This window comes from Aquarana catesbeiana, linkage group LG05 (genome assembly GCF_042186555.1).
Source record: "Aquarana catesbeiana isolate 2022-GZ linkage group LG05, ASM4218655v1, whole genome shotgun sequence".
Classification (NCBI taxonomy): Eukaryota; Metazoa; Chordata; class Amphibia; order Anura; family Ranidae; genus Aquarana; species Aquarana catesbeiana.
The window spans coordinates 560298986-560326624 of record NC_133328.1 but is presented as its reverse complement, the minus strand read 5'-3'; the positions used below and the strand labels follow the sequence as shown (position 1 = coordinate 560326624).

The window sequence follows — 27639 nt, the reverse complement described above, 5'->3', positions numbered from 1 at the left end:
AAGTCCAAAAAAGTGCATAAACATAGGAAAACGTTTTTTTTTTCCCCCCAGTTTCCAGACAGGGTTTTGACATATGATCCAGATGGACGAGTTGGAAAGCCTGTAGACATTTCAAAGGGATTCACAGATAAGAAGTTGGGTACTTTTAACGGATATGGTGGGGACACATGCCATATGGCAGTGGGTCAAACAAGCATAAATCCTTTGTTCCTGGTGATACGAAGATGCCACGCTGGATACGATGATCGATTTGCAACTCCAGACCATATGGCCAGACAGTAATGGACACCTGACAGCCAAGCCAATCCAGGGAACGAAGGTATAGGAAAAAGGTCCCCAATGCCCAAATATAGAATAAAAAATAAAAATGGGCTCCATATGGCACAGGTCAAACAAATATGGTTTATTGAAGTATAAAATATCATACAACGAAATGCAGAATATATGGTATTAAAAGTGATCACAAAAATAAAAGATATGTATAAAAGCAATGTGGGAAGCACAGAGGTGCTGGCCCAAGTGCTGAAGTCTACTGTTGGCTGATGTCACAGAGCCAGTCCAGGCTCTGCAGGAAACCAACTATAATGTTGGAATCCACCCAGATGGGCTGACTGGCATCTGGCTCAGTCTCTCGGCACCCTGCTGAGAACCTGATCCAGTCGCTCCTGCTCCCCTCCACAGCCAAGCACTCCAGTGAACGCTGGAGGGGCAGAGCAGAGAGCCAGTGACTGCTTACCGAAGACTAATAACAGAGTAATCAGCAATGTTTAATTACTCACCTCTGAGTGTAGATGCAGTGGCAGTGCTGTATTTTGGCCTAGGCTGACACTGAGGGGGGGGGGCAAAAAAGCTGCCCCCCGCACGAACAAAAAGCCCCCCCAGCCCCCACTGCACTGCCGAACTGTAGATCAGTGCAGCGTGAGCTTCATCAGGGCAGGCAGAAGAAGCAGCTCCGTCAGTGGGCCAGGTCCTGCACCAATCCAGAGGCGGCTAAATGTTACTGGCAGGGGCAGAGGAGGGGTCTACATGAGCGGGAAGTCCAGGCAGATGAGGATGCTGGACACGCTGTAAGAGTTGGTGGGAGGCAGAGTTTATGGCTGTGCGGGGGCCAGGGGGAGATCTACTGGAGGAGAGGAAGATGTTCCGAGGAGTCGTCGGGAAGATAACTGTCAGCACTAACACAAATGGCACCAGGTGAGGCTGACCAGACTGCACCTCACAGAGGTGACAGGCAGAGACAGTGCCCAGGAAAGCTTGCTCTGGATTCTGTTACATGCAGGCTACCATTGATAATGAATAGATGTCTCTGGGTTAACAGGTGAGATACTGGTGCTCGGGTGTTGCTGGCAGCATGGTGGTGGTGCCTGTGAGTTGCTGGCAGCGTGGTGGTGCCCGTGTGTTGCTGGCAGCATGGTGGTGCACAAGTGTTGCTGGCGACATGGCAGTGCCTAGGCCTGCCCAGTTAGAGACAGCTACAATCCTTTGGACAGCACAAGGCAAGAGGTATATAGAACCCACACTGAAGCAACTGCCTCCTGTTCTTGAATTGATGCATGCAGGCTGCAACATCTTTACACACTCGGATGCAGGTACAACCGACAGACATATATGGAATCCCTATATATATATATATATATATATATATATATATATATATATACAGGTATATATATATATAAAATTATAAACATATGAACCACATTTCTCTATGTTATATAGAGCGCTGGGATGTAGACCGCTTTAAAGCTAAGGAGAATCCATCACTTACCATGTGATATACCTCCCAATTAGCCACTCTTTTATGTTGGTCTATCATATTGTACAGACTTCTCCTGTTGTTCTTCAAGGCTCTGATGAAGAGGGAACCGCTCAAAACGCGTCAGACACCTTTTTAGAACTTGCCCTTGCATGGGCATGTCCAATTTCTAAAATTTTATAGTGTATATTTTGAAACCCTGTTTTTATGAATACGTAGCTACTTTTTTATATGAATTTATTTGTTTCTGTATATAAATAAACTGTATCAATTTGATCAAAACGTCAGATCGCACACCTTCCACCTCTTTCCTTCACCTGAGTACCCAGGCTTGCATGACAGTGGTGAAAGTCACAGGGAAGCTTTGTGTTTGCCTACTGACAAGGCCAAATGTATACTTTTGTCCCACTTCCTTCTGTCATTCTTCTTATTCCCCCTCAGCAATATATGCGTGTGTATGTATGTTTATAGACCTCTGTGTGTGTGTGTGTATGTATGTTACTCTTGACCCCTAATCCTGTACAATCACAAGTGCTTTTTTATGCTCGTTCACAATGTTGGTGAGGACTGACGCTCCTCTGAAAAGCAATCCATGCTCAGATTTCTTTTCAGAGGAATTTGACATGCAGTGGAGAGGCAATATGTTGCCTCCTCAATGCCTGTTTTAACCCCTTAAATGCAGTATCACTGTGCTGCAACTGTGTGCAATGCACATGGTTTCAGGTTGGTTGGCTTCCTGCCGTACCATGTACTGTATGCAGTCTCTGCCCATCCCTTGTGCCATGCCCGCAGTCTCTGACCATCCCATGTGCTTTGTCCGCAGTCTCTGTGGACTGTGATGTAAGGGAGAGCTCTGTGGACTCTTGCGTAAAGAAAGAGCTGTGGTTACCAGTTACTCCCCTTACATCAGAATTTCCCTTTTACACCAGAGTCTGCAGCAGTCCCTTATACATCAGAGTCCTCCTTTTACATAGGGGTCTACAGAGTTCCCTCTTACACTGTAATGAAGAACCCTGTGCTGGGTTATATTAACCTGACGTTCATGTAAATCTAGATGATTAGACAATTCTGCAGGGAGGTCTAGTCCAGGAGAAGTTTGTTCTGGAGGAGCCAGATACTGTTTGCTGCATGCACTCTGCTTTGGAGCAACAGTACCCCGCATTTGATCTAAGAGGAAAAGGTGGAGCCTAAAGAGGAATGGGTGTGGTTTACAGATGACAGGGCGAGTCTTAAGCAGGAAGGGGTGTGGCCTTGACAGGAAGGAGTGGGTCATATTTAAATTAGGGGGTGCACGAGTTTAGTCAGGCCTAGGGCAGCACAGAACCTAAATACACCACTGTTTTTAAAACCCGCACTTCTCTTTTGAAGGTGGTTTGTAGGTTTTAAGTAGCTACTGAGTGTTACAGAAGCTGCTTTTAACTATCTTGGACCTGTTTATGTGCCCCTTTTTATTATCTATTTATTTTTTTAAGCTAACGAAAACTCAATAACTGAAACAAGAGTAAAATAAAAAATGTAAAGCAATATTAGACAAATGGCAATGAAAAATATAACAAAATAAACACGAAATGAAATAAACAAAACTGCCCTAAAAATAAACTCAACGGGCTCATTCAGATTACAGCTGAGACTCCTGCTCCGCATTGAGCTGCATTTTACTATGTGTGCAACCACTTTGGAGCTGCATGCAGGCAGTCTATAGACTTGAATGCAAGTACATAGGCTGGACACAGTTGCATACCAAAATTTGACATTTGGGCAGGAGTGGGTGTATGATTTTGAATGCACAGAGTCTGCCTTCAGATCCGTGCACCCGCTCCTGCCCCCATGTAATGGGTCTCCGTGCCCATTTGAATGAGCCCTAAAAAATATACATCTACGTAGAGGTAAAAGTAAAACTTTTCATTTTTTTTATTTTTATTTCAAGCTAACTTTGCTCAAGCAGCTCATTAAAAAAGACACAATTTCACCAAAGAGAAAAGCGCTGTAATCATAAATTTTGCATCAACATTAAAAAAACATTTCAATCATTCATATTTGGCATGATTGAGCTCCAGCCTTAGAATCCCCTTGGTTTCAGTGGGTTTCCAGACTCTGAACTCTATAGATCATCATCATCATCATCATCATCTTCTAGGTCATATTTAGATACTTACTGGTTGCATCTAAAAGTACTTTTAATGATGTATTAATTACAGAGCTGCATTGATGTGTATCCTTCTTTTTTTTTTTTTTTTTTATATCTGCCTAGTGTTCAGTTTTAAATCCTATCTCCCACCCCTTATGTTCGTCCAAAGTTAAATGAACAAATGCCAGGATAAGCTGACAGTAGTCTACAACCTAAATTATTTTTCTATAAATAAGATGATTTGATTAAAAATCTGTGAAGTGAAAATTAGTTTGAGATGAATTTAAAGAGAGAACTACCATGGGAATGCAAAGGAAATGAAGATCATAGCTCAGTAGATTAACCAGCGGAGCGATAGTAAATTATAATAGATGTGCTATGGATAACATCAAATACAGTGCGGACAGTTCATTTCATTTTTCTTCTGCTCTATCGTGGAAAATTATGACCCCTTTAATCAAGAATGACTCTGCAACTGTGGAACATAAAATGAATAGGGACTGAGGATCTTGAAAGGTCAGTTCAGCCAGTATGATAGCAGCCTGTCCTTAAGATATGTTGTCTAAACTGGACAACTTTTAATGGGGCTCTAAAGTACTCCAGGAGCCCCTGAACGGGGAAGTGTATTTATGCAAATATTGATTTGTGCAGGCACCACAACAGCCTATTCAGTGGATTTCCTTGAGAATTGTGGAAGATGCAAGGGAGGTCAGTATTCGTAAAATTCACACTTTTTTTTTAAATTGTATTTTTTTTATATTTTAGTATATGGCTAACCATTGGGTCAAATCACTTAGTCGTTCCCTACATCTCTTGAGGGCTCCTGCTTTAGGTCTTCATGCCAGAACTCCCAAATTTGCTTCAGCTGCTTTCGCAACCAGTAACTCTCCACATTTCTCATTTTCAGAAGTTAAAATGAAAAGAAACAACAGTAGCAAAAGTGGCCTGACTTCCTAGAAATAACAGTGACGGGAGAACACTTGGGAGCTTTAGGGTGTACTTACACTATGGGTATGAACTGTCCATGGTTCATTGACTTGCTTGGAAGAGGCGTTCTGGGCATGGTTTAGCTGGACTTAGTCACGTATGCTTAGATGTGATCGCTAACCGTGTCCAGGTATGGAACTCTCATAGATCATTGAGCACTTGCACAGCACCAAGACAAAAATCTCTGGTCTGTCTAGCAGAGGCCTTGAAATAAGCTTGCTTGATGCAATGTGAGTGTAGATCAGCGAGGGTGGAAGGACAATCACAAAATACATGGCCACTATACCTAATGTGTATATACCCTTGAAGCGTATTTCCACTTTTTCAGCCTAATTTGAGAAAACCCCACTATGTGTTTATTTTCCCATTCACACAGCATACTTTGTAATTCTCTGCTTTTTACCAAGCATAGAAAGTATGATATTAGAGGAGGGAATCTATAGAGGGTTGTGATAGAATTAGAGAGAGTGTGGGTGTGGAACAGAGGGATTGTGGAAAAGAGAGAAGGGATAGGGATCAGGGCTGAGTGTGACTCCTTGCATAATATGGGACCCAAGGTCATCACCAGGGCACTGAATTGTAATGGTATACATCAAGGTGTTACCCAGCTAGCAGGTGTTTGAAATCATTTGTGCATGAAAATTGAATCCAGTAGAACCAGGTGGCTGTGAATTTTGCATGTGTGTTTTTACAAACTAGACTTTCCACTATCCTGATATCCTCCACCTTCTAATGCTCAATATGGGGGATGTGGATTTCCACATCATTGGGATGCATGAGCAGACATTGTTTACCAAACGCCTAGGAACCACTCTTTATAAATATAAATATATATATATATATATATATATATATATATATATATATATATATATATATATATATATATATATATATATAATATAGAGAGAGAGAGATATATCTCTATATATATATATATCTTTGCCAAGTTAAAGGGTTATGGTGTAAGGGAAAAAAAGCAGGTGATTTACGTTTTGGGTGATCTCATATGCTTGATTTGTAAAGATGTTTAATACAGGACCAAAAAAATATGTAATCTATCTCCTGGGCATGATCTGCCAACAGGTGTTTGTTGAAAAGGAGTTCATAGCATGGAGTACCAGCGGGTAAGCATGGAGTGCCAGCGGATTTTATATCCAGATTCTTGGTATTTATTGCTAATTGAGAACTTGTAGAAAAGGGAAAGTATTTTAGTACAGTCCTCTGCAGCAAGAGTAGTGTACAGGTTTCTTTCCCATTGTTCAAGGAATCTCAGGGGAAGCTACCAGTAGTAAGAGTTTATAGGCCCAGAAGAGCATGTGCTGCAGTAGTGAAGGCAATTGGCATTTGTTTTCAAAGGGTGTGAGGTCCCAGGCAAATTTTCCTGGATCTGTTAAGGAATGTAAAAAGTGAGTTCATGTAAGGATTTGGATTGCACCTACAGAAGAAAAATCTGGATCTTGGGACGTTTGATAAGTGCTCATGCAGGACCTCCGCTCTTCATGTTTGACACAGCACTCTTTTGCTTTAATAGAAGATGAGCTTTATCTTGGGTGCTAGGTGTAAAGGCCAAATTGCCTAATATAGGGAGATGAGGAGAGGAATATGGGGAGATTTTTTTTTTTTTTTTTTTTTACTACAGAGTATCAGTAGCATATTTTGTACTGAATTGGCCAACAATTAATGCAGAAAGTTTGGAGTTTAAGTGGCACCTCTTCTTTTCTAAATAAGAGAGCGTCTGACTTCTAGGTCCATAACCCAGCGATGCTGATAAGAGAAATATGCTTGCTCTCTGATATTGAGAAGTAGCTGCTTAGATGTGGAAACCATTTAATCAGATTATGATTACGTTAGCAAAGATGTAGCTGAAAATCAGGGGAATATCCATCCAAGTCCGTCTTTAGTACACAATAGCCATGTCTCTATTTTCATATTCCATTTCCCCCTTTAATTAGCTTAGCTTCAGTGTGCATCCATGAATGAATGAATTGTTAATACTCTTTTATTGAGCCCTTTTCCAACCAAACGTACTATAACTGAAAAATCACTTCAAACAATAGAAGCATATTGTTTATTATTCTCTCTTAGAATTTGAGATGTGCTTTATAATGGACATGACAAGCCTTACTGTGAATGAAAAGCTTTTGTACAAACCTAATGATTTTTCTTTCTATGTTGCAAGTCAAAATATCCAGTTTATTTAAGGCTTCTAAAACCTCTACGTATGTGCTGCAAAATGACAGTCAATGTCTATCTTAAAGTGGTTATAAAGTCACAAGTTTATTTTACCTTGATTCATTTTTTTTTAGCTGTTTGCTTCCCCCCCCTCCCTAAATACTTACCATAGTTCTGTATCAATCCAGCGTTGTTTGTCTGCATCAACACTGCTCTTTCTCCCCAGTCTCACAGGGCAGATTGATAGCAGCGAGAGACATTGATTTCTGCTGCGGCAGATGGGGCTGAGCCAGGTGTGTCTATGTGTTTGTGTGTGAGCCTGCACATTTGACCCTATAGAAAGTGTCTAGCTATGGGAGCAGGCATGGAAGAGAAGGAGCAGAGAGCACCAGTGGGGGACCCCAGAAAAAGTTTTGGGACACTCTGTGCAATATCAGTGCACAGAGCAGGCAAGTATAAAACTTTTTTATTTTAGTTTAAAAAGGAGCTTTAGAATAACTTGAGTCATTTTTTTGTTGTTTGGCTAAGGTGGTGGAGCTTAGATTTCCTGTCAGGTTTTTATTTCTGTTTGTGTCTTCTCCTTAGAGATTCACCTTCTCTATGGCCTAGTGATCATTGTCACTAGAGCTGAAATTGAAGGGATATCCAACATTTTGCTTTGTCAACAGAACAGCAATAAAGAAGGGAAAATCTAAGTCTGACAACTGTCATAAAGTGCATTTTCCCCATTTTGTACAGAGTGCCTTTGGAGGTATGTAGGTGTAGGTCAAGAAATGAAAGGAACTCTTTCCAATACAGATGCCAACAGATGACTTTTATTTTTTATTTTATTTTTATGTACTTTTTATGTAGGCACCAGTGCAGAAAAGCATATTGGCATATTTTAAGGCACATTTTATACTTTCCACTGTTGCGGAAAAAAGCAACTTCTCTGGAGCCCTTAAAAAAGACTCCTAAACCATTATTTGATAAATGATAAATCTATACCAAATAATTAATTTGGCCTTTTAATATTAGAATTATACAAAAGTCTACATGCTGTGAGGTTTGAATGGATAAATGGGGATATTCAAAAGTTAATTGGCTCGATGTGTATTATTATATGGCTACGCCCAAACTAGAAAATATATACAATATAACGTAAAGCTCCAAAAAAAGAAGAAAAAAACGAATTTTAAAGTCATTTGTGTAAGTTTCAAAGATATTGGTAAATAATATTGCAGATTCATACACACTTCTGTTGAGTACGTACTGGTACAGACCACTGCTGTAACTTCCTCAAACTGAGTGCATTATCCTTTCTCAGTGTTTAATGCATTCGCTGCTTTAAACCTAAGGACAGTGCAGAGGATGCATGAAATTGGTTTTCAAGCTATGCACGCTTCTGGGAAAAGCAGTGAACCAAGAACTGAGATTTCATCCTGTACAAAGAGAGTACTGATGCAAGGAAGCACCATTATATTTATACAGATCAGCCATAACTGTATGGCCAATCGCCTAATATTGAGTAGATCCCCTTTTGCTGCAAAACCTGTCGAGGCATTGACTCCACTAGACCTCTGAAGGTATGCTTTAGTATCTGGTACCAAGCTGGCAGTAGCGGATCTTTTAAAGTGATTGTAAGGGTTTTTTTTTTTTAATAACAAACATATCCTACTTACCTCCACTGTGCAGCTCGTTTTGCACAGAGTGGCCCCGATCCTCATCTTCTGGGGTCGGCTCTCATGGCTCCTCCCCACAGCAGATAACCCCCTAGAAGAAGTGCTTTCCCGAGGGGGTTACCTTGGGGGTGCACTCCCGAGTCCAGCATTTGGCGTCCATAGCCGCCGACTGTATAACTCGGCCCCGCCCCCCGGCACCCGCGTAATTGGATTTGATTGACAGCAGCGGAAGCCAATGGCTGCGCTGCTATCAATCTATCCAATCAAGAGCCGAGAACCCACTGCAGAGAGACAGCGCTTCCCTGCTGGGTCTAGTTCCAGGGTAAATAAAACGGGGGGCTGGGAGGCCGGTCACTGCCAGGTGTTTTTTTTCACCTTAATGCATAGAATGCATTAGGGTGAAAAAACATGAAGGTTTACAACCCCTTTTAAGTCCTGTAAGTTGCGAGGTACGACCTCCATGGCTCAGAATTATTTTTCCAGCATATCCTACAGACTCTCCATTGGATTGAAATCTGGAGTATTTGAAGGCCTTGCTTTTCTAGTTGAAATGGGAAGTCCTATGATTCCCACCCCAGCAGCTGTTATCTTCCAGTGCTGCGGGGGTAATAGTATTATAGTAAAAAATAATAAGATGGTAGTGGTAGAATATATAGTTGTAATATTATTAGGATTATATTACTATTACTCTATGTGCATAATCCATGTCCTGTAATAAATCTTTATTTTATATCTGCACTAGTTGGGCACCGCTGACAAATTGGACTGACACTTATTCTACGGTTGCAATTTTCAGTTCCTATCATATATTATTAGCGAGCCTCGGCTCTTCTCCTTCGCTTTCTTTCCCACCTCATTTTTTCTAATAAACGCTGTCCTGGAATAACCTACGAAAACAGTCTGTCTGTCATAAATAAATAACGTGCAAGTGTTATTTATCTTCATAAATATGCCATGGACTTGATGGTATAAACTGGATCTCTTGATCAGCCAGTTTATCATTGCACACCTAAGAATGCTGGGAGAAAAAATATGCATGCTATTATTTTAAAGATTAACTAGCTATGTGTTGAGTCAGGGAATAATTTACATTGGCACACAATGCAGTTCCTACTTGGATATAAATCGCAGTACACATGTCAAAATGCTGAAGTTTTATTTTTAACTGTGGCATCTGGCGTGTTTTTTTTTTTTGCAGATTTGATGTTTGTAGTGGAGTGTGGTTTTATTCCACCTAATAACTTGTTTGTGTTTTCAGTCTGCGCTCGAGAACGGATTTCATTCTGTTCAGTGTGTGCTAATAAGGCACTGGGGGAAAAGTGGGCGTTTGAAGCTTAAAGGACCAGTAACCAAAACTACTACTACGTTGTCATTAGCAGTTATTTATTTTATTATTTATTACAGGTATTTCTATAGCGCTGTCAATTTACATGCCCGTAGGGTCCTTGGTTCGAGTCCTGGTCAAGTCCGCATGGACTTTCCATGTTCTCCCTGTGCCTGTGTGGGCTTCTTCTGGGTACCCCTGTTTCCTGTCTCACACTCCAAAGACATGCTGGTAGATTAATTGGCTCCTGCCTAAATTGGCCCTAGTATGTGTATGTATGAATGTGAGTTAGGGACCTGTTTTGAGCGAAGCTCCCTCTTTGTCCAGCCTCAAGAGTTTCCCTCAAAATGCATTGCCCTCCAACTGACCAAGTGGTCTTCTCTTGCTCCTTCTTCTAAACTAGGTTAAGAGTGGGTTTACCACAGCTGTGTGGCTGAGCTTTACCAGCTGTCTGAGCTGGACCTATTGGATTGTTCTACTGCATCTGTTTGGGATCCCCACCACTGTGTGGACTCCTTTTAGTACTGTACCTGTTGTATGGCTGCTATGTGCACCCCCAGATATGGGCACATCTGAGTGCATTACCTACTTTTTTTATAATTTGAAGTAAAAGTAGAACTAAAAGCAAAACTTTTTTTGTTTTCATTTTAGATAGAGTAAAGGAGAGTTCTAATCCCTGTAAGGTTTATTTTTGCCCACTGTGTCCGATTTGGAGTTACTCCCTTCACTTTCTGTCCCATAGGCAAAACAGGAAGGGAGAGAAAATCCCTCTAAGGTGAGGAAATCCCTGGTTGTCACCAGTACTAGTATCCCCATTGAAAGATATCCCCACTATTCCTGTTCTGTGGACAACCCTAAATTGGGGATTTTCTTTTACTTTCATTTTCGGTGATAATGGTAAACGTGACAAATAGGATGAATCTCCATAGGCACAGGCAGCAATAAAAGCTGACAGATGTTCTAATCCCTATCTCTACTCTATCCAAAACTAAAAAAAAAAGTTTTTTGCCTTTATTTTAAACTTACTGTGAATTTTCATGGGTGCTCCTTTATTGTTATTTTAATTACCCATGATCACCACCTGTATATTGGCAGCAAGTAAAAAATAACATATAAAAAGCAGGGAGGGCTCACTGACCTTGTGCATGACATGGAAGAATTTTAATAAAGGTAAAACAGCAATGGTCATACTCGCATAAAAACGTGGTAAACCTGCATATCAAAGCAGCAGCAATAGCGAGGTCTATGGCTGGAACCAAAGATGCTGGAGGACCAGATGGTATTGCACAGTGGCTTACGGTTTAGAGGGAGGACCCTGTTCCTCAGAGCCAAAGCGATGAATAACTGGCTTCTTCTAACTATCTCTCTATATATACACACACATATGCACATGATGGCAGGTCTTGCCACACTTATTTGCATAGATACCACAGACAAAGGGAAGGTGTGCGCCACTGTTGGGCATCATTGGCCCACCTTTTTCATAGGGACAGTTTCTGTGTGAAGGTATAGCATTCTAGCCTCATAGTGCATGTAGAAATATATAAAAATCAAAAATTCTAAATATCAAACCTTATAAGTAAAGCTTTACAATGTAACGAATACTAGACCATCTTACTGATGAATCTAACCTGTTGGTGTGGGGATGTTTGTAACTTCTGATGTGTCCATCTAGTACAGGGGTCTCAAACTGGCGGCCCTCCAGCTGTTGCAGAACTACAAGTCCCATGAGGCATTGCAAGGCTGACAGTTACAAGCATGACTCCCACAGGCAGAGGCATGATGGGACTTGTAGTTCTGCAACAGCTGGAGGGCCGCCAGTTTGAGACTCCTGATCTAGTATCAATAAGTGGCATACTCTGTGTCACCCATGTTGCAGGAAGGGCCCAGCGCTATTCCCATCTTGCTGGCATGTGTGGAATGCACACCGCATCACTGTAATCAGTAAGTGAGGGTGGATTTGTGTTCCAGCCTCTACCTCCAGTTTCCACCATGCCACTTCCGGTCATTATTTCGTCACGTCCGGTGCGATGGCTTTAGGATGTTATATGCTGACGTGTGTGGGAGACACAGCTCCCTCTTGTGGCACGGAGGTCTGCGGGGATCAATAGTCCACTTGCTACCTCCTATGACTGCAGCGTCACTTCCAATATCTGGTGACAAGGAGATAATAAATGTGTCTAGACCTTATGGCACATTGGTCCCTTGACCCTAGCAGACACATTTTATTATCTGCCTGTCACCAGACATTGGAACATATGTGTGTGTATATATATATATATATATATATATATATATATATATATATATATATATATATATATATATATATAGAGAGATAGTTAGAAGAGGCCAGTCATTTATCGCTTTGGCTCTGAGGAAGAGGGTCCTCCCTTGAAACCGTAATTCACCCTGTAATACCGTCTAGTCCTCCAGCATCTTTGATTCCAGCCATAGACCTAAGAGTCACCGCTTGCTATTGCTTTGATATGCATGTTTACCATGTTTTTATGTGAGTGAGTCTTACATTTTTATTAAAATTATTTTTGGTAATGCACAAGGTTGGTGCGCCCTCCCTTATTTTTATATGTTTCAGTTCTATGGACACCCATTGTTCTGAGGAGGGCAGCAAGGCCATTGATATTCCATACAAAAGGCTGCACCACACACCCCTAGACCCATCACCCAAGCGCAGGAGAATTGTTTGTGTTATATTGGCAGCAAGACCTGGAGGTGTTTTTGATAACTACCATTATTTATAAGGCGTTTTAGATGTGTCTCAGGTCTGAAGTTGCTAGTGCAGAAAAATGTTCTTTTCATACTTGCTTATTTAAATCTGTGATTGGCATTACACTCTATAAGTAAATTGAATCTGGTACATATGATTATGGAGACTATACATTTGGTAGAAACATGGAGCAACATCCAACAGAAGGTCTCTCAATTTGCATATTATTGAGGAATAGCACAAGGACTGATATATTCATGTATTCAGCAGTGACATTCATCCGTGCTTGGGCCATTGATGCAACTTGTAAATAAATTATCATACAGTGTATGCAAACTCCTCTTCACTAAGTCATCCATTCCTATTTGTAAAACTCGAAATGCTTCCTATCTAATGCCTACAAGTTGTTGAAGTGATCAATTAAACAAGTCGAATAAATACACGTTAAGAAATACATGCTCTACAGAGCCTCTGATCATAAAATAGTTGCTGGGTCAGTGTAGCAGAGGAAAGCAAGTGCTAAATAAGATTTATAGCAGATGATGAAGTATTGTTCAAGACATTTTTGTTCCTGGACTATGAATCGGAGGCTAAATTACTAGGATCATTTATAATAGTCACAGGCAGGCAGCCAGTAAGCAATGGAGAAGTATTGCCCTTTACATGGTATTGCTCAAAAAGCCAGTGATATTTCTGTGATATATTAGGTAACCAAACCTGTCAAGATATTCATGAAAGTTTATCTGTGGAACACTGATTGGAACCTTACAGTGGTGGTAACCATATTTGTAATACATGCTTTACTAAGCTAGAAAATAAAAGAGAAGGTTAAACTGGAAGTGTAGATTAACTTTGTAAAATCATTTTAGAGTAAAATGCAGTATTTTTAACCAGCATTATTGTTCCCCTTATTCATTTTTTTTTTTGGGGGGGGGTACATTTACACGTATGCGTTTTTAACGACGTAAAGATGCAGCGGTTTGCCCTTGTTTTTAAGGTGCTAACCTACATCTGTGCTTTACAATAACAGACAGTGCAGCGCTGGTAAAGTAATCTAAAAACTACAAATATAAATGTCCATATAAAGTTCTGTTAAGAAGAAAGTGGACGTAGATGTAATAAGAAAGCAAAAACATCTGCGGTGGTAAAGGGTGCTTCATGCAAACTCTGAAGTGCTCCTTATTCTGTTCTCACACCACTTGCTAGCCAAACTGCTCACCTTAAGAAATGGACCCCTGAGCTAACAGTTGGGTCACACAGGCATTCACCACAAATGGTGGTTAAGGTTAGGATCTTGGATGGAAAGCCGGGCACCTCTTTAAGACAGTCTGCACTCAGTAACTTTGAATGTATTCGTCCGTAGTAACATGCAATATAAAAAATATTATAGTGCACTCTGTATGGCTAAAAACTTATTCCTTTATTCTAAAAGACAGGTACTCACATTGGAGGCACTATAACCTAGTGCTAGGATATTAGGTGTATAAACATCAATGGTAACAGAAATCGATAAGGCGGCTGCAGTGATGTCTGGGAATGCTCCCGCACGCGTATCGTCCAACGGGACTTCCTCTGACCGGTTTGGCTAGCAAGTGGTGTGAGCATGGAATAAGGAGCACTTCAGAGTTTGCATGAAGCACCCTTTACCACCTCAGATGTTTTTGCTTTCTTATTACATCTACGTCCACTTTCTTCTTAACAGAACTTTATATGGACATTTATATTTGTAGTTTTTAGATTACTTTACCAGCGCTGCACTGTCTGTTATTGTCAAGTTCTGAAAGGGTTTATATATTTGCCTTTAGTGTCCAGCGGCTTTTAGTATTTTAGGAGGTGTTTTTGCGCTGACTGTTTTTTCAATTCTCTATTACATCTGTGCTTTGCCTTGACTGAAAAAAAAAATCATCTTTAATCAAGGACTGGTAGATGGGAACACTTTTTTTTTTTTGTCTGAAAATTATTTGCAGTGCAATTTATTTATTTTTTATTTCAAATTGTTGTAAAAAGAACAGTGCAGCACTGGACAAATGTTATAAGTGGAAAATTATGATGAAATTTTTATAAAAATATCAATAAATAAATTAAGCAATCAATGATGAATAACGCCTAATGGTACTAATTCATGAGAAAAACGAATCCATAAGTGATGAAAACAAATATAGTGAATGAAGAAACAATTTATTGTTTCTTCATTCACTTTTATTTATTGTTTCTTCATTCACTATATTTGGTTTCATCGCTTATGGATTCGTTTTTTTCATTAATTAATACCATTAGGCGTTATTCATCATTGATTGCTTAATTTATTTATTGATATTTTTATCATAATTTCATCATCATTTTTCACTTATAACATTTGTCCAGCGCTGCACTGTTCTTTTTACATCTGTTTCTTGTGCCCTCGTATTGGGGTTATGGTGTTCAGCAGCAGGACCTCCCTCACGGACACTTCTTATTAATAATTTTCTTTATTAATTAATTTTTCACTTTTTTGAGCACCTAGTGCAATTCTTTTTCTTTTTACATTTCAAATTGTTGATGCATTTCTATTTAAAAGATTTGTATTACTTTTTTGAAACTTATAATAAGATAAAATACCTTTTTTATTGTCTATTGTCCAACTATGTATTGTCATTAAAATTACTAGGTGGCTGGGCGGCCCTCAATGTAATACAGCACCTCATCCCAAAAATTGAAAATCAAACCAAAGAAAAGGGAATATAGGGATTATAACGGTGCCAGGGCAAACACAATACATTCAAAAGTTTTTTTAAAAAGAGTAATTTTTATTAATACATAGAGAAAAAAATAAACAAAGAAATCACAAAAACATGGTGTGCATAGACATTAAAAACATATCTGTAACGAGCTTCACGTTGCTTGGCCTCAGGAATGTAACGGCCAAAGCAGTAGATAGGTATTTTAAGTGCCCGACATGTTTCGCCAGTATTGGCTTCTTCAGGGATAGATTGTTAATACCTAAAGCTCTACAATAATTCTATAGAAAGAAATATGACAATCAGTATACATACTGAGACAAATGATACATTCATTGCACAAAAGATACCAAAGATCTAAACATACATATGTTTGCGAACTGTCAGTGTAGGCCAGCCCCCACCACCACTCAAAGAGCGCCAAGAGAACCTCCCCACACATAGGCACCAGATGCCCAAGACACCCAACCAGACATTCTAAAGATGGAAATCAAGTACCTGCAAATCACCAGGGGGGTGTCACACACCTCTCCAGGGCCAAGCCTCCAGCATAGATCACACTAGGTAGCTGCAGGGAGCAATAAGAATGACCTGGCCGAGTGTACGAAGAGGCCAAGCAACGTGAAGCTCGTTACAGATATGTTTTTAATGTCTATGCACACCATGTTTTTGTGATTTCTTTGTTTATTTTTTTCTCTATGTATTAATAAAAATTACTCTTTTTAAAAAAACTTTTGAATGTATTGTGTTTGCCCTGGCACCGTTATAATCCCTATATTCCCTTTTCTTTGGTTTGATTATGTATTGTCATTATTTATCTTATTACAAGTTTCAAAAAACGAAAACAGATCCTTTAAATAGAAATGCATCAACAATTAAAAAAAAAAAAAAAAAAAAGGTAAAACAAGGTATACAGAAGAAAGAAGCAGAACATTGTCCCAGGTTGAACATAAAAATGATCCAGAAGGCACAGGACCCTGAGGAATGAACAAGGATCACAGTGTAGCAAGTACAGCTTCATAATATGAAAGCATTACGGTTGGGTCCCAGCTAAAAATATAAAAGTGAGTGCATGAAAAAAGTCCTCATGATCCTGGTACAAACCACCAATCTACCAATTTTCATATGGTCCGTGGACATTTTTATTTTTATTTTTTTTAATTTTTTTTGTGGCTTTTCGATTAATACAAACATTGTCCAGAAGGCATGAGACCCTGCCAAATATACTAAGATCACAACCTAGAAAGTACATGTTCGTCATATGAAAACATTACAGATGGGTACCAGCCTAAAATTAAAACACAAGTGTGTGAAGAATGGGCTCGCAATACTAAGGCCTGATACTGTGGCCGACCAACCACCAACCTAATGATGTTCAGATGGTCCGTGGATGCATTGCTAATTGGGACTGTTCTCCAGTGTGCTGCTGTCCATTTACAGGAAGGTTTTGCTCAGCTTAACATTTGTTTCGTCTATCAAGGCCCTTGATGCTGCTTGGGGCAAAAACAGTTGGTATTCTCTCAACCAACAGCCAGATTCCAATTAAAGTGGATCTTTAGTCAGAAAATGAAGTCCTGCTAGATCACTTCAGGCTGGTCCCTTTTGCAGGTATAGCTATGTAAAATATTAAAAAGAAACACCTATACTGTTTAAAATCCAGTAATAAACTGTCTCCCCTGCTCTGCACATGCTCGGTTGCTCACTATGTTTAGGCACAGCCGAGTTTTATACAAACAGATCTGCTGACAGCCTTAAAGCGGAATTAAACCTTCCTATCCTTTACAGCCAAGGAAGCTGCTTCTGTTTGATCTGCAACTGCCATGGTGCTGCACATGTGATCAGTTATGACACCAGCCATTTGATTCTTTGAAAGTTTTGAGGACACAAGCAAATGTGACAGTTAGGGCTCATTCACACCATACCTGCATAAAAATTGATGGGAAAACCTTGCAGGTTTTGTTTGCAGATTCATCAGTTTGGATGTGCGTTTCAGTCAGTTTTTATGCACGTTAACATCGGTTTTCATGTGCGTTTCATATGCACACCAATGTTGTCACGTCAGTTTTTTTCCTGTGCAGAAAAATGCATACACGTTGCAGATTCTTGCGCAGAAAAAAATGTTTTTTTTTGTGCCCTTGCAGAATGCGCACAGAAAAACTGACATCTCTGCACCATGGTGTGAAAAAGACCTTAGCATTCCTGGCATTCCAGGAATGGAACTGTTTTTTAAAACCCTTAAATCGACGGGTTTAGCTCAGTTTTGATTTACTGCTGTTCAGGGGCTCTGGGCTTCAGCAAAATGGCAGCGTCCTGCAAGAAAAAACTGCTTTTTTATCAAGTTGTTATAGGTAAAGTTCCGCCTTAAATTTTTACCCAACTGAATGCAGCCTGATCAGGGTACAGTCATCTCTTGTTAATGGGTAGTTTATAGCTAGCCATACTCACAATTTGACCAGTTAGATCAATAGATTCCCTGTTCCTGCTTTGCTCCTCTAGTGCAGTGGTCTTCAAACTGTGGCCTGGGGGCTAGATGCGGCCCTTTGCTTGCTTTCATTTGGCCCTTGGGGAACTATTTTCATCCACTGATATCAACAATGGGACAAAATTCCCCCCACTGACTCCAATGAAGGGGCAGAATTCCTCCCAATGACAGGAACAAATTTGGCCAAGTGACAATAATGAGGGGGCACTATTCCTCCCAAAGACACCAGCAATAGGGCGCTATTCCTCCGGCTGATACCAAAGATGGGGCATTGTTTATTCCCACTGATGTCAGGACTTTTTCTTCTCCCAATGGCTACAGTCCAGCCTCCCTTAAGTCTGAAGGACAGTAGACTGGCCCTTTCTTAAAGTTTGGAGACCCCTTCTCTAGTGTCCACTGCAGATAATTGGTGGTTAGTGGGAAAGGAAGATGACCTTTTCCTTTTCTACCACTAGAGGGCAGTTTTGCAGTCAGTTGTTTGCATTATAGTAGGCAAACTTCTCAGTCTGTGCCCCTTTACAGGGGATTAAAGTGTAACCAAAGGCAAGATTTTTTTGTTTTGTTTTTTTTTCATTTTGAATAGAGTAAGGAAGGTTTTTTTTTTTTTTTTTTTTTTTTTGCCATCTATGTCCCATTGGGATTATTTTCCTTCACTTCCTGGCCCATAGCAAAAACCAAAACAAGCAATCCCTCCAAAGTGAGGGAGTCCTGGGGTGTCACCAGAACTAGTGTCCACATTAGAAGATATCTTGGTGTTCTGATGTCAACCCAAAATGTGGGATTTTTTTTTTTTTGCACTTTCGATAATGGTAAACAGGACAATTGGAGAGAGAGAGAGGGTGAATCCCCCTAACGGGGGGCAAAGACATCAATTAAAACATGACAGGTGTTCTAATGTTTCTCCACTCTATCCAAAACCAAAAAAAAAAAAGTTTTCGCTAAACTTGAAGGCTCCATGCACACTAGCATTTTTCATAAGCGCAAAAAAAGCTAGAAAAAAATGCTGGATGAAAAATAGCGTTTTTGTGCCAGCTTCTAGTAGCATTTTAGTAGCTTTTAGAAGTATTTAGGAGCATTACCATTTTATTAGCATTTTTGCAGTACATGAAGAAAAAAAATAAAAGCTAAAAAAAAAAAAAAGCTAGTAGCAGCGTTTAGAAGCAGCGTGGAACTTTTAGGTGCATTCAGCAAATTCTTTCTGCTGGAAAAACACTCCAAAAAACTTTTTTTCTTTTTCTGCTCCTAGACGCTGAAGCTCAAAAAACGCTAATAACCTAAAGTAGTGTGCATGGACACATAGGATAACACTATTTAGCTTATAGGAGAAGAAAAATAATTGCTAATAACAGCTTCTAGGAGCTTAAAGTGGGGTTCCCATTTAAAAAAAAAAAATAAAAGTCAGCAGCTACAAATACTGCAGCTGCTGACTTTTAATTGGACACTTACCTGTCCCAGGGTCCAGCGATGCAGGGGATCGAAGCCCCGCTCGTCTCCCCCTCCATTTGGCGGCGCCAGCATTGCAACTGTGGGCGCCGGGCTGTGGCTTCACAGCCGGGCATCCACTGCGCATGCGCAAGCTGCGCCTCGTGCCGTGATTGGCCGCTCAGTTATCTGGGACCTGTAATGGGTCCCAGATGATTGACAAGAGGGAGGGAGCAGAGCTGAGCCCTTCCTGTGCTGAGGGGAAGTGATGTCACCAGCCCAGGCACTGAAAGAGGCAGGCTACGAGGGACCCCCTAGCAACAGGCATTTAGAGGTGAGTAAAAAAAAAAAAAAATTTCCAAATGTTTTTTTTTTATTATTTTTTTAGGCACATTCATGTATTTTTTATTTTTTTTTTGGGTGGAACACCACTTTAAAGTGATTGCAAAGTATTGTTTTAAAAAAAATAAATTACAAACATGTTATACTTACCTGCTCTATTGTAGTGGATTTTCACAGAGCAGCCCAGATCCTCCTCTTTTTGGGTCCCTCTTCTGTGCTCCTGGCCACTCCCTCCTCTCGAATGCCCCCACAGCTACCAGCTTGATATGGGGGCAACCAAGCCGAGCTGCAGCTCTGTGTGTCCATTCAGACACGGAGCTGCTGTTTGGCCCTGCCCCCTCTCTCTCCTGATAGGCTAACTGACTTTGACAGCCGCGGGTGCCAATGGCGCCGTTGCTGTGTCTCAGCCAATCAGGAGAGAGAGTCTCGGATATCCGAGAGACTTGTGGACATGGCTGGACAGAGATGGGTCTCAGGTACGTATTAGGGGGGCTGAGGGAGGCTGCTGCACACAGAAGGCTTTTTATCCTAAAGCATAGAATGCATTAAGATAAAAAACCTTCTAGCTTTACAACTCCTTTAAAGTGGAAGTTTACTTCCATGCATGACTTTTACCTATAGGTAAGCCTATAATAAGGCTTACCTATAGGCAGGGCTTTTTTTCAGCGGGAACGGGGGGGAACTCAGTTCCGGCACCTCCTGCACTGAATGTATGTAATGGCAAAGGGTGCTGGGGTGTGCTGGAGGCTGGGATATCTATTGTTGATGGGAAGGGTCTATTGTTGTTGGCTACTGGAGGGTCTATTGACGCTGGCTGATGGGGGAATCTATCGTTGCTGGGGGGCCAGTTGTTGGGAGGGATCTACTGATGAGAGAGGGGTTTATTGTTGCTGGATGCTGGAGGGTCTATTGATGCTGGCTTCTGGGAGATCTGTTGTTGCTGACAGGGATATATTGTTGCTGTGGTGGATCTGTTGTTACTAGGGTGGATCTTTAGTTACTGGAGGGTCATTTTGTTGCGGGGGGGGGGTCTATTGTTGAAAGAAGGGTGTATATCTTAATGCTTAATAATAAAATCTATACAAATTACTTAGCACCACAAAATGATACTTGGTTCTGTATTCTCTAAAAAGGTCCGTACTGGAAGCTGGGTAGAGGATGGAACCAAGGGGCAGTGCTCAGAGGTGGATAGGGGGCGAAGACAAGGGGTGACTTGAAAAGGGGAGTTCCTGAACCTATTCTCTGAGAAAAAAATCCCTGCCTATAGGTAATGTAAATATCTTCTAGATGGGCACCGATTAGGAGATATGTACTGTACATGCAGCTAGTGACGTCAGTGGTGCATGCGCTCTGAAGGAAGGGTCAACCGTGCCGTTTCTTCAGAGCTCTGTGCCGTGGCCGGCAGCTCCCACGTGCATGCGCGGGAGTGAGCTCATCGTGGCTCTGGTCATTTACAGAGCCATAGTACGCGAATCCGGAAGCAAGATGGATGAAGAAGGGAGTGGCCTCCAGATCTGACCTCTTGGAGCAGGAAGGCTTCATTTTAAGGTAAGTTAAATAATACCTTTACCTTCCATGGTTAAAAAAAAAAAAAAAGTTCAATGGTTTACAACCGCTTAAATAAATAAATCAGGTCAGTTATGGAATTGTTTGCTGCAGCAATAGCAATCACACTGTTACAACATGCTAGGCAGATTTCATATATTTCATAGTCAAATGGAAAGCTCTCCTGTTACCAGACAGTAATGCATGTTTTGACATTGATATAATTGTAAAATCAATAAACAGTTGCTATGATTGATGGGTCTTTCATTCTATATTTTAGTCAATATGTACAATCAGCTTTATCAGTTTTAAATGTAATTATTTCAGATTTTCAATCTTTCTCACCAAATTACCTTTGGAGTGATGTACTAGTGGGACAATTAATATGCATGTTAATTTTAATTGATGTTGAGTAATGAAATTATAATCCCTTAAGGCCTGGTTCACACCTAGGCAGGTGGCAGTTTACATATTCCAGGTGCATTTTGCATTTTTCAATACATGTTTTTGATCCATTGAATTCTATGGAACCAAAAAACAGAAAAAAGTCCCTGGCCCTTTCCATAAAAAGCACAGATGTGAACGTGACCCATAGGAAACCATGTTAAATGGACTGTAGTGTGTTTCTGCAAAACTGAAAATGCACTAAAAATGCATAGGTGTGAACCAGGTCTACAGCCTCGTACACACGGTACAAAAATCAGAAGGGGATTGTCATTTGACAGGCTGTTGTCCGAGGTTCTTTCTGTTAGTATACTCCTTTCAACAATTGTTTTACAATTTTCAGCCAACAAATGTTGGATGGCAGGCTTGTAAATTTTTGGAAAATAGTGTAAAAAACCACGCTATAAAAACCAAACTAAATTAAACTAAATTGAAAAAGTGGTAGCCGGATGATTGATACCCGACCCACATGTAGGGAGCAGCAATTAATATGTACACATCAATACACATACAAATAGGAAAAAATATAAAAAATCGCGCTACCCTTAAAAAATATATATAGTACTGTGAAAATATATATGTGAAAACCTGCATGATAATAATAACATACAGGTGATAAGTTAAATTGGTGAATTAATATACGGCGTGAACCATGAAGAATGTCCAGTGATCGATAAACATAAATCGGCAAACGATCAGCAATCAATGGACAATATAGTGTAGTGAGCACCAGTGAAAATAAAAATTAAAGTCCAACAAATTAGCATAAATCAGTGAATCGTTCCTGTTTCCCAATAGTAAGTGAGATCCACCACCACAAATCAACGAGAATACGCCCTTACCGGAATACCATGATCCCCCATCACAGAGGATCAGGGAAGACATGTATTGTCCTAAACCCCGGCTCCATGGGACGGCAAGCAGACACCAGATGGTAGGAAATCAAATGACAGCTCCACGTCAGATTTTCAGATGGTCATTACACAAGTCCATCACACAAAAGTCGAAAGTACAAACACGCATGCTCGGAATCAATGCTCACCAAACACGAAATTAGCAGAAGGTGCCCAAAGGGTGGCGCTCAAGAGCTGAAAATCCTCGTAGTACGTCACTACGTTTGTGTTTGTGGCACAACAATTTGTGTAACGTTAGTATGCAAGACAAGATCCTGGCACACGCCCTTTTGACAAAAAAAAGACGCTCTGTTGGCCAACATTCGTACTGTGTGTACAAGGCTTAAGTCTTGTATCACCCGATCTTAAATTGGAGTTACACCCAAAAATGGAACTTCTGCTTTAAGTACTCCTAGCCCCCTGACATGCCACAATTGGCATGTCATTTTTTTTTGGGGGGGGGGGGGCTGGGTACCTGGTTTGGAGTGGGACTTCCTGTCCCACTTCCGACTTCTGACCGCCTAAGCGATTCCTAGGCGGCCCCTCCCTCCCGGCAATGTTCTGGTACACATGACAGGTCCCAGAACATAGCCTGGCCATTGACGGAGCGCAGCGTGGCTCGCGCATGCACAGTGTGCGCTCGGCTGTGAAGCTGTAAACTGTCACAGCCGGGTGCCCACACTCACAATGTTGGCACCGCGAAGAGGAGGGGGAGAGAATGAAGGCTTTGGGCAGCTGCATCGCTGGACCATGGACAGGTGAGTGGCTGTTTATTAAAAGTCAGCAGCTATACTTCTTGTAGATACTGACTTTTAATAAACTCAAAAACCTGTGGAACTCCGCTTTAAGTAATTCCAGTGATGGTTTGATGTGCAATATGAATTTGGTAGTTCGGAGATAATCATGTGTTTTTAAGGGAATTTTTTGTTCTTTTATAAAAAGTTATTAAAATTGTATTTACTTGGTGTAACTTTTGGCTCAAAAATCCTGCCCATATTTATTTTTTATTTTTTTATATCAGTGGTCTTTGTGGGATGGATGTACTGATGGTAGAAAACTCTCTTGTAGACTCCTATCTTTTTGCTGCTTGATATATTTGTTGCAATGCAAGTTTCGGTTATATCAATTTCATTACAAAAGCAATGTTATCCTCTAAAGTAGAATTATAACCTTCCACTAAAAGAATGTGCTGCAGCACTTGATTATATGTGCTTCTGTATTTGGCATTCTCTTGCCCCCCCCTGCAAATTCCCCTCTGTTGCTGCCCATGTAATGAAGCTTCCTGTGATTGTGTGACAACTCTGCAGCACTGCTCCTGAATTCAGAGCAGAGTTGTCGCCCCCTTTTAATCTGTGCCTCTTTGCATTAGAGTGGGATGAAAATATGTTGCAGGGAGTGTGGCTATCAGTATTGTCACCACTGATTCACAAGTCTGTAGCTTTCCAGTTAGCAACTGGCCACACCTAATCCTGCCCACCTCTTACTGGATTGGCCACACTGCCTCTGAGTAGAAAGGAAAATGGCAATGCTGCAGACCTCCACTAGTGTATGCAGGATAAGGTTCAGTTGTCTATGCTGGGACATACGCTGTATACCATAGAGTATCATGGAAAGAGTGGAAGTCCAGCACCAATGCAAATGCAACCATAAGCCCCCTTTCACACGAGGCGGACTCCGTTTCTCAGTCCACCGGCTCAGCGGGAGATCTGTCCGTTGATCTCCGCTGAGCCGGCGGATGACAGGTCCCTCTCTGCTCACTGAGCGGGGAGGGGCTTGTCAGGCGCTGCTGCCGCCTATGGAGGGATCGGATGAAAACGGACAGCATGTCCGTTTTCATCCGATCTCACCCGATCCGATCCGCCAGCGACGGACCTGGACGTAGGGCCATCCGTCTGCTTTTAGCGGATCGGACGGGGTCGGATGTCAGCGGACATGTCTCCGCTGACATCCGACGCACCATAGACTAACATGGAGCGCCCGTTCAGGTCCGCCGTCAAAACTGACAGGCGGACCTGAACGGTCCGATCGTGTGAAAGGGGGCTAATAGCAAAAGAAACATGGTAATTTTTTTTATGTATTTGCAATGCACTGAATTGTTTTTAATGCATTACATGTATTTTACTATTCTAAGAACATGTATGGCCCTTTACAGTGGGTATGGAACACTATGCTCCTGACCATCTCCTCTGCCTTTCTGATTACACCTTCTTAAGATTTAAAGGGTAACTGCTTTCATGAAAAAATAAAATAAAAATGTTATATCATATACAAATACTGCACAAGCCCTGTTGAAATTTTAATGTTGTACCTTTCCTTTTTAATTTGCAGAACTGTCATTTTCTGTAAAATTTAATTCAGTATGGCTACCTGGAGGTGTTCTGTACGCTGTTTGTGTAGAGTGTGCCTCCAAAAATGTCATTTCCTGCTTGTGTGATTGGCTCACTGACTTTCCAAGAAGTCTACACTAAAGCCCTGTACACACGATCGGACTTTCCGACAACAACCGTGGAATTTTGTCTGAAGGGCTTTGGCTCAAACTTGTCTTGCATACACACGGTCACAGAAATGTTGGCCAACAATTATGTGCTAGATGTACTAGATGTACTACGTGTTTTTTCAACTCTTTAGCGCCACCCTTTGGGCTTCTTCTGCTAATTTCGTGTTAGTAGAAGTTTGGTGAGCATTGATTTGCGCTTTTCTTTTTGTGCTTTTCGGTTCGTTTCTGAACGGTCGTTCGTCAACCAGACATGTTGCAGAATCGGAGGTGATAATGTGTTATTTATTATTGGCCTTGGAGTTATTGCTTTGATGTTTTTTTTGGTTGAATAATGATTTGATTTGGTATATTTTCTATATTTTTGGATGCATAGAATGCACTTTTTGGTTCTATTGGCAGATAGCATGTCTTTTTTTTTTTTTTTTTTTAATGCACAATCAAAAAATTGTGTAGAATAATACTTGGCTATGTGTTTTACTTCAAATGACAGTTTGGGAGTAGGCAGTTACATTTTAAAAAATACAATATAAAATTAACAAGGGACACCAACATTGTTGTATCTTTGATCTTATAAACTACGGTATAATGGTGTTGTGGTAACTTGCACGAATAAAAAAAAACAAAAAAAAAACGAACATAATAATATTATTCTTGATATTACTAGAAAAAAAAGCCTTTGAAAATGTGTTTGCAATAACTCCATCAGTATCACCAGCAAAGCAGCTTCATTATTATCCCATTAAAGAAGAAGAGAATTGTGCGCTACATTTCGATATTTCATAATTTGCCATGTCTCAAATGTTAACTCTCCATTACGAACGCTAGTTTACAAGACCAACCGCTTCCGGCTCGTCCTTGCTTCCAAGCATGCGTGTTTGTACTTTGGACTTTTGTCCGATGGACTTGTGTACACACGATCGGAAAATCCGACAACATACATTTCTTGGCTGAAAACTTGAAGACATGTTAGCCAACATTTATTGGCGGAAAGTCCGAAAACAATCGTCTGATGGAGCGTACACACGGCCAGATTTTCTTCCAACAGCCTGTCATCCAACATTTCCCATCGGAAAATCCGATCGTGTGTACGAGGCTTTAGACACATCAGATTTTAGGCATTCCCTGCAATGATGAGAGACTCATTTACTAAGGGTTACTTCTAAATGGATGCAGACACTGCAACTTTCCACATTAGAAAACAAAAAAATGCATTGGCTGAATAATAATGAAGCAGACCATCGTATTCAGAATGAGTATGCAATTAGTCTGGTGAAACCAGCTATTTCTTCACAGCAACAAAAGGTGGGAATCTGCTGCAAAGTTTGTTAAATCCCTGCAATGTACATAGATCACCCAGAGATGGTTTCTTTTTTTTTCTTCTCAACAAAAGTTGATAACAAACCTATCACTAGAGATCATTGATTAAAGTGGTATTAAACCTAAAAGCAAACATTTATGCAGCTTACCAGTTAGTAGACGTGGTGATTGCATTAGTTTTATTTTTTTAGGCTTTTGTTCCCTTATTTTCACCAGGTGAGAAAAGAAAACGAATGCAGCCAACCCATCTGATTGGTAAGCTGCAATATATGACATTTTTGGTTTTGGGTTTAATACCGCTTTAAGCTCAGTGTATGTCATGCGAACGCTGGAGAGATGGTCAGGAGCAGGGGACGTTATATGTAATGTACTGTATGGTAAAAGCGGAAAACATACTACTGCTATATCTATTCCATTTCAAAATGCAAACCTTTTCTTTCAAAAGCGCCCATGGACACTAAACCTTACAAATGCTGTATTTCTAGATTTTCATTTTCACATAAGATTTATATTTTGCTATATTTCATCATCACTTAATCAGCATTGTTGTTTTGTATGTTTACAGGTGTGGCTGCAAAATTACGGCTACCTTCCATCAACAGACCCCCGAATGTCGGTATTGCGCTCTGCAGAATCCATGCAATCAGCTATAGCTGCTATGCAGCAATTCTATGGCATTAACATCACTAGAAAAATAGACAAACACACAATCGAGTAAGTACTCAGTTATATTCTTTATTAGAATTGTTAGATACATTTACATATTTTAAGTCCAATATCTTTTTATTCAAAAGGTTTTAAAGGTACAGTATATGAGCAGAGAGGTTGATCCATAATAATAAACTGAGTATGTACATAATTTAAGGGGCTCTATACATTACATGGAGTTTTATCCAAACCTCCATTGTAAGAGGTAGGTAGTTTATCTAGGTCACATGTCTTTTTATCCTTAGCAAAAACCTTATTGTTAATCATGGAGTGTTAAATGGGTTGTAAACTCTGTTTTTTTTTGTTTTTTTTTGTTTTGTTTTTTTATAAAAACAAACATGCTTATACTTACCTGCTCTGTGCCAACAGAGTGCACAGAGAAGCCCCGATTCTCTTTTTTTGGGGTGCCCCGCCAGTGCTCCAGGCACTCCTCTTTCCCTGGGGGGGCACCCATGCAGGCTCGCTCTCGAGTCCCACTAGTGCGCCCGTTGACAGAGGCAGCGGGACTCGGCC

General features: G+C 40.6%; 1 protein-coding gene across 3 annotated transcripts in view; it reads left to right on the top strand.

The window, feature by feature from the left end:
• Positions 1 to 27639, top strand: part of MMP16 (matrix metallopeptidase 16) — a 325636-nt gene that overhangs the window by 132601 nt on the left and 165396 nt on the right. For 2 of the 3 annotated variants that reach the window (XM_073631917.1, XM_073631916.1), the window contains exon 2: positions 26984 to 27132. In XM_073631917.1, coding sequence (XP_073488018.1) covers positions 26984 to 27132 — 149 coding nt within the window. Of the gene's footprint in view, positions 1 to 26983; positions 27133 to 27639 lie in introns of those variants that run through there. The other variant, XM_073631919.1, reaches the window with a different exon arrangement.